The 10478-nt window shown below is 46.4% G+C and overlaps 1 protein-coding gene across 1 annotated transcript; it reads left to right on the forward strand.

Annotated features, from left to right (window-relative positions):
• Positions 1 to 1774: 1774 nt before the first annotated feature.
• On the forward strand, positions 1775 to 2316 carry LOC6903052 (uncharacterized). Its single transcript, XM_002132740.3, has one exon. The coding sequence runs from the start codon at positions 1832 to 1834 to the stop codon at positions 2297 to 2299; it is 468 nt and encodes a 155-aa protein (XP_002132776.3). The 5' UTR covers positions 1775 to 1831; the 3' UTR covers positions 2300 to 2316.
• Positions 2317 to 10478: the final 8162 nt, after the last annotated feature.

The following is a 10478-nucleotide window of genomic DNA, read 5'->3' on the forward strand; positions in this document are numbered from 1 at the left end:
TCGAGCGATGGATACATAAAGAGTGGGGAAAGAGTCGCTTGTAGGAGGGCAAAATGAGTGGAAAATTAAGGCAAATGAAAGCCAATCGTGGCAGTAGTTCCCTCCCGAACTTTCCCTTGTATTTGCTCTAATTTTAGGCCTTTTCACACCCCAAAGGACCCTGCGATCTCCTAAAGCACCAACTAAAAGAAATTTCAATAATGAATTGGCACAACGGCGAACTAAAGTCAAAGCCAAACCCTTTTGCACATCATTAAAGGCAACCCCCATCCCACCCCCCACCCCATTCCCAGGCAGGACCCTCAAGACGGAAGATGCCTTTGTGCTGGGACTTTTATGGCGGCCTCTTCAAAAGTGTAATTGAACTCCATTGACCGAGGGCCGAGAGCGAGTCCGTGCCGCAATAAACATAATGGAAGCCCTGCCCCTGCCCCTGCCCCTGCCACAGCCCCTTCCCCAGCCCCTGTCCTGGAGCTCTTCTACCATATGGAGTATGAAATTGCCGTCAGACACAATGTGCGAGGCTCATAGTTTGTTGCTGAATATGATACGAATATTCCACCCGCCCGGTTGACATTTCAATTTATTTTGCCATAAATAAAGGCGAAACCCCGGACGAACCCCGGTCGAACCCTTTTTGCCCCCCCATTCACAATATTTTTTTGCCATTGATGGGAATCGGCAATCGGCCATCGGCTGGGTAGATCCATTAATTATACGCCCACTTCACAAAAGCAGGCAGCAAAAGTCAAAATATTGACAGCTTAAACTTTTCCCCTCCCCCCCTCCCCTGCTCTGCTCCTGCAATTGTTGTTGTCCTCCTGAAAGGAGTATCCCGGCCGAGGACTCCTTCAATGCGGCTTGAAATTATTCAAGGACAATGCCAGGGCTGGCAACAATCGGAAAAGGAAACGAGAAAATATCCTCTGCCCAATATCCGTTTATCATTTTTGACCTTCTGCCCGCTTTGGGCCCATTGTGGCCGGGCCCCTGTCTGGGCATTTATGAGAGCGCGCAGGTCCGGGCCTTAATGAATTATTATGCCCTGCCCCCTGCCCCCCCGTCCCTTCGGAGAGGCCCGAGCTTTGTTGCGAAAATTATTAAATGGCCCGGAATGAATGATTTAATGACCGATGCCGAAGCCGAAGCCAGGAGCATAATTGCCGCCCCCCGAGTGAAGGGTTGGAGTGCGGCGAAGGGTTGACCCTTAAAGCCAGGGCCTGGCTGGTGCTTAAAGTCGCTCCTGGAAGTCCTGGAAGAGGCGGCCAGTCACGAAGAGCACATAACAATTTTCCGGGAAAGTGCCAGAACGGATTTCTTGACAAGAAAACAAAATGTATCTCTTCATAAAGTCATATGCTATGAGAATTCAACTCCCCTGGGAGTCCTCTGGGGGGGGGGGGCGTGGCATCTAGGGCAATTCGCCAAATGGAAATATTATTGTGCTGCATATAAAGTGAATTTTATGCCACCTTCCTCCCCGAAGGCGAGGGCTCATAACTTTCTGGCTTTGTCCTTGTGGTCCTTGTGTGCAGGAAGGACCTGCTCGAGACGCTGTTGACGAGGCAAACGACTTGCCTGTTCGTTATGTGGCAATAAGCGGGAATCCCTGAAAGTAGTGCCACTCTGTGTTATGGGCCACGACATGATATTGTGTGTAATAGAATGGAATCAAAGCCACGACAAGTTGTGGGTGGAAAGAGGGCTTCTAAGGATAGAGGAGACACCTTTCGACAGACCCTAGTGATCCCTTGCCACCACGTAGTCGGTTCTCCTTACTTCAAAATCATTTCCCAAACATTCTACAGTCTCTAAAGTCATTCGTTTGACGATGGTCTCCTTCCTGTCGATTGCTCTCACTCTCCTTCTGCGCAGCACCTTGGGCTGGTCCTATTTCGAGCCCCCCAAGTGGTCGCCCGCCCCCTGCTGGGCCCGCGGCCTCATAATTGTGGCCACCTTGCTGTGGGCCGCGCGCATTGACGTCTCCCCCCACACGACCCCCAAAATGGTGATCCTGGTGGAGACAATCGTGGCCTACGATCTGCTGGACCTTGTGGTCTACGGGGCCTGGGGCAGTGTGGAGCCCCTGATCCACCGGGCAGTCCTGTCGGTGTGCCTGGACTGGGGGATGAGTGGCGAGGCGTTTCTCCAACACGAGTGGCTGATCCTCGGCCTTGCCACAACTGCAGTGGCCGCGACTTTGTGCTGCTTGTTGCCGAAATTGTACGGGCTCATAAAGCCTGAATGGATTCTATTGGCTGTATTTTTGGTTTTTATGGTTTATGCAAGTGTTTACTAAATATATAGAATAGAATATTCGGGCCATGATTCGTGGTGGGGTGGGGGTAGGGGCAGGCTATGACCTGGGCCTCTGAGTCGGTCTTACAATGGAACAGGACTTACCTTTTTTGTCCAAGATATCCTACAGGAAATCCACAGAGTTTTCGGCAATGCACAGTCTTCGGCGACGCCTAGAAGTCGGTCCCTAGAAGGCAAAAACAAAGCCCGCTGCTTGGATATAAACCTCGATTCTCTCCCACAATCAATGCCACAACAAATTGAGTATCTAGGGCTTAAGGAAGAGCAGATTTTCGCCAGGTCTGGGACCCAAAACCAAGTACAGGCCTCGAGCTTCAGCGACACTCAACCGCGGCGGAGAACAGGAGCTTAGAGGTCCCAAGGAAGCCCTGCTTAACCGCTTAAGCACACCTTTTACCCATCGAATCCCCTGTCTGTGGTCTCTTACCAGAAGTATCTTTGGCTGGAGCCAAGGTTAGGGGCTTCCCTGGTCTGACTTTGGGCTATGCTAATCAATCGAATCTTTAATTTCACGAAATATGCAAATGCCTAAAAGTTTTGCGCCAATAAAGGCTGATGACGAGACATAAAAGGCGGAAAACTGGGAGGGGGACGACCCTTTTTTCGATCGGAAGAGGACCTGCGCATTAGAGTCGTTATTAAAAGAGAAGGGAAATGAAAGTCAAGCGGAAAATATCCTTTTTTTTAAGCCCCTGTCTGGGGATCCCACAGCAATGGCGGACGGAAGGACGGGGCCCAATGGCTGTGAGAAATTATCATAAAAATCGCGCAAACTCCGTGCGTGACTTTAAAGTAGAGACAGCATCTCCGGTCTCCGGGGTCCGGTGTCCTTTGGGGTGGCTTCTGGTGGTGGCTCCGCAGTCCTTTTTTAATATTCCCGTCATAGGCGGTTGTCATTTTTGTTGTATTTGATTTTAAATACGAATTTCACATTTTACAATCAAATTAATTGGTCACGCTGCCGCAGAATTACACCCGTCGAAAGGGCCACGAAGGACGCGAAGGACACCAAGGACACCCATTCCGAATGGCTTAAGCAAGCAAACAAGGGATGCATCTGTCGTCCTGCTGGCAAAAGGGATAACCGAAGGAGGAACTTATTGTCATTGTCTGCATTTGACGGTTCGCCGGCGCCCGTGCACGTGAGGCCCACGAAGCGTTGCCAATTTATGCAAATATTTACTCGGTCCTCGGTCCCGGGGGCTCCGAGCCGTTCAATTAGTTTCGCGATATTTATTATTTTGTTGGGAACATTTTTGAATATTCAATTTGGCTGGAAATACGCAATTTCATGGCTGCCGCCTTGAGCCTCCAAATTAATTTGTAATTCGCTGGCAATTTGGCAGATGAATTATCTGCCAGAAACGATAAAAACTCGGATTAGGCACGCCCTTCGCTGGAGCTAAATGCCTGGGATTTATGTGTGGGACAAAAGTTCAAACCGGGGCAGGAATCCCCCGCCTCCTGCATCTCCATGTCATCATTGGGCGCATGGCTCCACGGGGAATCCCCTTGGTGGCCCTCTTGAAAAGTTCAAAGGGAACTTGACTAAATTTAGACCACGGTCTGGGCGTTTGATCAGCGATGATCTCCAATGAAGATGTATCGCAAATCGCAGCAGGACAGCAGGCCTCTAAAGAGGAGGCTTCGGCCCAAGGAATGTGGATCTTATGGGGGTGTAGACTTTACAGAGCTCTATAGGGAGATAATGAATGAATATATTTGTGTGTTGGAGGTCTTAAAAGGGGCCTACCATTACCTCTTATACCCCCCTTTCCGACCTCCTTTTTAGCCCTTCGAAACCCCTTTTTCTCCTTGTGCCTGCCTCTAGTCTCTGGCCAAACCTTTGACCAAACACGTGCCCCCCCCCCCAATCCCTGGCAGCCCCTGCCCGAATGTTTACGCCTGTTTTGGGATGCACCGATCGATCGACTAGGCATAAACAAAGGCCCAGAGAGGCTGCTCCTCTCGGGTCTCCTCTCTGTTCCGCAATAAAAAACGAAAATGGAATCATAAATCAGCAGATTAATATTTTATGAAGTGTATTGTGTGTCTGCAACTGTTGTTTGGGGCAACTCGGGGGCTGGCCAGTGGCCCGGCTGTGGGTCTCTGAACAAACGACTTCCCTTTGTTTAACATAAATTCGTTAATAGACGCTGCCGCGTGTAAACAAATCACTTAAACATTTTCAAATTGACGCCTGACATGATTTTTTTTCTCCTCGTTGTCGATAGATGAATATTTATTCAGTCGTTGAAGTACGGGAAAGTATCACAAATTGTAAATCTACTTGTTGTTACAACGAATTTTGTTGCCTTGCCTTGCCTTGCCCCAGTGGCAGCCGACTTGTGTCGCAGCAATCCACGGCGGCTGGTGGCCGAAACGAGGGGAGGCTGTGCCCCGAGGGGGGGTCAAAGAGTTGGCAGGGGCCTGGGGGAGGGTCCTAGAAGGGGCAAAGCCCATGGGCAGGTCTTTAATCGTGTCTGAGGGGGATATATCTACCAGGAATATAGCCTCCAAGACGTCTAGCAGCCAAAGCAGGGCCTATCCGAGCTTCTTTTCCTCTAAATAGACCCCCAAAGTCACCTCTTGGTCCCCTAAAGCCTCTCTCTTGGCTCTCTTCTGGCAACCCTCGCTCCAAAGAGCTGCAATTAGCAATCAAGCATCGGGCATCGGCCATCGGGCCTCCTCGAGTGAGCCATTGGCTCGCTACGGCGGAGCCTCTGCGGCTGCACATGTGGCACGAGAAGTATCTGTGCTTCGCGGCTAAAACTTTTATGAAAAGTTCAATTAATTAGCGTCGATTCTCGTCTGGTGCTGCCTCTGACTCTGCATTGGCATAAATATATAATAAATGCATTTATTGGACGTCGCGCCGTCTGCCAGCTGCCAATACAATTCATTTGCGCCAACCCCCCATGCCCCATGCCCCAGTGCATGCCCCAGACCATGCCCCATGCCCCATGCCCATCTTTAGACAGCTCTCGATGGATGGAAACAAATTGTATCTCCGGTTTAGCCCGTCTGACAGCACGTAGCTCTACTTGTGTTGTTTTTTATCTGTAAACAATAATTTTTTACAATATTTCAAGGGGCGAGAGATGCATCTCCATCTTGTGGATAATTGTACTGGGTCTCTCCTCCTCTGCTATGCTGCAATCTGTTTACGTTATTAAATTTCCACTGCATTTCCCTTCCAAGCAGCAACATAAATATCATAAACTTTATGCTTTTCGAATATCCCAATTTCCAATAGGGGAAAAATAGGTGCTAATATTTTTATGATTTTATGTGCTGGAGGGCCTGAAATTTATGTTGCAACATTTTTGGAATATCTATCTATAGCATAACCCAATGAAACGGGTATTTCCACGATAGTTTATGTGGCTAAAATCGAAATAAATCATTTTTATTTAGTAAAAATTCTTAAAATTTTTTTAATTTATTTACCCAAGGCCCACGGAAGTCTCCACAAATAGATGGAAACTCTATTTCAGCATGAAATATATTTAAAATATATATTTTGAGAGGGAGGGACTTGATATTTCAATAGTTTTTGCCTTCGATCCCGGATTTAAGCTCTTTATTGCTGCCCCCCGCTCTGCGGAGCCCCTGTTGGGGCATTCTATTAATGTAATTGAAAATTCCAAGCCATATTCAGAAAGCCCATAAATATTTTAGAGCCCCGCCGCTGAGAAAGTTCGACGGGAATCGAGAATCGGGAATCGAGAATCGGTTACGCGTGTTTATGGCCCAACGATTGGGGGCGAGGCCTTTATGAGTGGGTAAATATTGTACTTACGGTAATTTAAATATGTTTAGATCCCCCCACACCCTCTTCACCCCCCTGCGAGTGGCGCTAATTGGTATTGAGGACTGCCCATGGGGGGCGACGGCGACGGCGCCAGCGGCGGCCTTTTGGGTTCCTCTCTCTGCCAGTCCGATAAGTCAACGCGAGTCAAAGCTTTGACAATTATTATTGCTCAAGTGTCAGGGGCATATCCGTGAGATACGATCGAAGCGGGGAGCGGAGAGCGGGGGGGGTGGGGGCTGTCCGCAGACGGCGTCAACACGGTGTGATATGTCGCCTGTTTTCACAGATTTCAAGCACGTTTCTAATGATTTTTTATGACGGAAAATTGAACCTCTATTTATCTATCAATCTATCTATGTATCTATCGGATGTCCATCGGCCTGTGATTGTGGCTGTCGCGAGGGGGCCCCCATAAAGCAAAATTTCGTGTATGCCACAGCCCCCCTCCCCCCACCCCCCGCCGATACGGACGTAATTAATGGGATTTGAGTCTGCGCGAACGTGCTGGGAAATTGTCGCCTTATTTGCATGTTCCGTACCGTACTGGACCGGGCCAACACGGTAGCTCTGGCTATTTCATGGGAATTATTTGTGCAGCTCGATGCCTGCTGAATATCAAACGGAATTTATAAATTATTAGTTTATTACAACTCGCTCAAAGCTCGAGTCGATCCCCGGGCCCCAGGCTTTTGGGCCTCGTTCCCAGGCCTTTGCCGATTGAGGTGCTAATTTGTTTTATCGTCCACGGATCTCTGGAAGCGACATGAATTTTTATGCCCTTCAACAGCGAGGAATCTCTGGGAGAATCTGGGGGAATCTTTTCTCTCAGCGGCTTGGCCCTTTGCGGATTGAAACGAGTTTTTTGACACTAAAAACTATTCATAATGCCAATATTCCAACCACCCCCCCCCCCCCCCCCCCCCCCCCCACCCGTCGAATCAAGTCTCGACCCGATGCATATCTGCCCCCCCTCCTCCGTTTCCACCCCCCCATTCATGCCAAATGCCTTTTGAATATTACTTTTCATTGAACAGAAATACATGTGTTTATTATTATTATTATTTTCCACTCTAGAGAACCACTTTCTAGCGCCTTGGCTTCGCCCTAAGATCGGCCTTTAAACTGGTTTGCGCTGAAAAGTAGTTCCCACTTGATTTGTGTTTATATAAATTATTAAACGCCAATTTATGGCTTGTTAAATTAATTCGAATATTTATTAATATGCAGAGAATATAGAGAAATCAATTATAATGTATTTTAATAGGCAGGGAATATAGAGAATTTAATTATAATTTATTTTAATATACAGAGAATATAGTTCGGTATATATTTTAGATTCGAAATAACCATTTATTATGGATAAAATAAAAAAATAAATAAATACAAAAATTGCGGCCCACTTTCGGGTCTTGAATTCCCAATTTAAATCCATAGAAATAAAAGCCTTTTGACCTGATTTATCTCTCAACATTTCCGACAGAATATAGCCAAAATTATTGGTAATACTCAAGAATAATTCTAAGGTATTACAAAATCGTGATTAAAATATTTATACTTTTATATTTAAATTTTAAGTATATTTAACGTTAAATTCGTGATTAAAATATTTATATATTTATTTATATATTATATTTATATTAAATATTATATTTATATTTATTTAAATTAAAATTTTAAATATCTTTAACTTTATATTATTTATATTTCTATTTAAAATTACATATTTAACATGGCTAAAGTGGAATAAATATTGCGTTCGAGGAGGTACTTCGGCTCTTAAATTCTCTATTTAAATCCCTATAAATAAGGGCCTTTTTCTACAAAATAATATCGAATATCTAGAGAAGTTACTTAAGAGATACTTCCAAGTGTTTTCAAAGTCTTGATTTTCTGTGAATAAAATATAATATGGAATATGTTTATATTGTGTGTTTCGAGGCTGTAAATCCATAGAAAAAAGAGCCTTTTGAATGCAGTTTTTTACCTGATTTTCTGCTTGACTTTTTCGACCGAATGATATCTATATTTAGAGGTGGTTCACAAGAATAATTCCAAGTGATTTTCTGTGAATAAAACGTAAAATAGATGCCGCCGTCTCTGTGGATTGTAAATTGTGATATATTCTTGCCCATCCCAACCGATGAATATTCCTTCATTAATCCCATTCCCCCATCTACTTGCAAACCTGCCATGGAAATGCCTCTAAAAATAGTGAAAGTCAAAGCCAGGCTGTTGCTTTTTCTCATTTGAGAATTGATTGACTCTGTTGGCAGTGCCTCAAGATCCTCCAAACGGCTGCCTTTGACAAATTTCCACTCCTTGTGGAGGGACGTCTATCGAAGTGCTTATCGGCCAGGGGCAGAGCGGCCTACCTGCCGCGTTTAACTCATTTCATTTGGGCCCTGCCGGTTGGCCATGCGTCATCTTTGGCGACAAACGTCGAGACGGAGACGGCGGAGACGACGGAGACGAGGCCATAAAAAGCGGCAAGGCCACGACTGAGACACGGATGGATATGGGATCAACTGGGTGTCTCTCTCTCTGTGGGCTCTGCTCTGTGCTCGACTCTGTGCCACCTTATCAATATCTTCCGTCAAGTAATTTATTGTATCTGCTTCCTTATGGCCCGGCCTTCGTCCCCGTCCTTTCCGATCCTGTCCCACAGCAAGTGCCGTGTGTCTGTGTGTTTAGACATTTGCTTTATGTCTTGTCACATTTTATGGCCTGTGGCCGTATGGCATCGATTTTTATTATTTTTCCCCGGATAAAAGTAAATATTTTACCATTTTATTAGTACCCCCAGCCCCCGGTGTGTCCATTGTTTCCGTCATTGTTTTAATGCATTCTTAAAGAACCTCAAAATTTAATAGACACCCCTCGTCGGAGGCCCATGGCCCGATGGAGGTGAAAGATACTCCGGCACTGGCCCTGGCGGATGGCCAGCCCCTTGTCGTCGCCTTGGCCCGGGGTACGGAGTACGGGGTACGGCCTCTAATAAAACTCTTTTCATTGTTTTCAATTAAGAAAGTTAATTATTTGATTATTATCAAACATTAATTGCACGGAGCTGGCTCTGCATTGGGTTTTATGCTGATTTATTTCCATGCCTTTAGATTTCACTTTGCATCTGAAGAAATGCCCGATTGATTTCTTTTCCAGGAAAATCGGGGTGGGGCCCAAAGACTCGTTAAAAGGGCCCTCATTGGTAAGAGAAAGATCATCCATCCGGGGGATACTGTCCAGCTTTGGAAGACCTTTTTCCATATTATTTTCCACAGAATTTTCACTTTTTGTGGGGATTATTTCCCTTAAAGTTGTGCCCAGATCGAGATACAATCCAGATGCAGGCTCCAATCGCTGCTAGGCCCCCCCAACCACCCTCTAACCCCCCCCTCATTGAATGCCAAACAATTTGTCATAAACATAAATCATTTCTGAGCGCTAAATCCAACGCCTAATGCCAGAGCCCAGGCCAGGACCCCCCCTGGCAGCCCAGGAACAAAGGGAAAAAATCACCGCATATTTCACAGCAGGATATTGGCCTCTAAATTGCCCCGCAGAATGGGGAGGGGGGCGGACTGCGAGTGTCCTTCCTGGCGGGGTTCGGTGCGTATATGATTTTCAATTATATGAAGCACCGCACAAAAGTTGTTTGCACATATGTCGTATCTCATCAAATTATTTGCCAGGACACAGACAGGATAGTGAGGACAGTGCGGCGCATCCTCAGTACCGCCCGTCGCTCATTTAGTGGTGAGAAAAGTTGCACAGAAACTCCGGCAAAAGTGCAAGAGTTTCAAGCGAAAGTTTTTCAGAGGGCACTCCAGAGGGGGGAGGGGGGCGGCCACTGACCCACCCACACCCCCCTCCGACACAATTCAATTAATTGTGACAAATAATTTATGAAATGCGAAACCCCTCTCCACCTCCCTCCCCCCCAAATGTGGAAAGACAGATAAATGAAGGATATGACAAGCATTTCCAATTTCGAGTCAGTCCTTGGGGTGGCTCCTGGTAACCCCTTTTTTGAGTCCCACACACACGGTCCACAGCCCACACGGACGGAGCTCCTAAGCTGAGTGGCATTTCACAGGCAGGGATTTCTTTTAGAGAGCCAACCACCAATAACAGGTTGCAGTGGACTCTCGAGGGAGGAGAATGGAGTTGTGGAGATCTAGAGACTGTCAGAGGTGCCAAATATTGGAGGGGAGTGCTTAAAAGGGGGGGAATATTCAGTGTATAAGTATCTATTGAGGATAGGCACTGTCAGGCGTGTGGTTAGATACTGGAAAGACCATGTTTAGGGTTAAAGATACATTTAAGAACCATCTGAGAGGTTTTTTTG

The sequence above is a fragment of the Drosophila pseudoobscura genome, chromosome 4 (genome assembly GCF_009870125.1).
Source record: "Drosophila pseudoobscura strain MV-25-SWS-2005 chromosome 4, UCI_Dpse_MV25, whole genome shotgun sequence".
Lineage (NCBI taxonomy): Eukaryota > Metazoa > Arthropoda > Insecta > Diptera > Drosophilidae > Drosophila > Drosophila pseudoobscura.

Coding starts and splice junctions, on each gene's coding strand:
- LOC6903052 (XM_002132740.3), top strand. CDS start 1,832: ATGGTCTCCTTCCTGTCGATTGCTCTCACTCTCCTTCTGCGCAGCACC.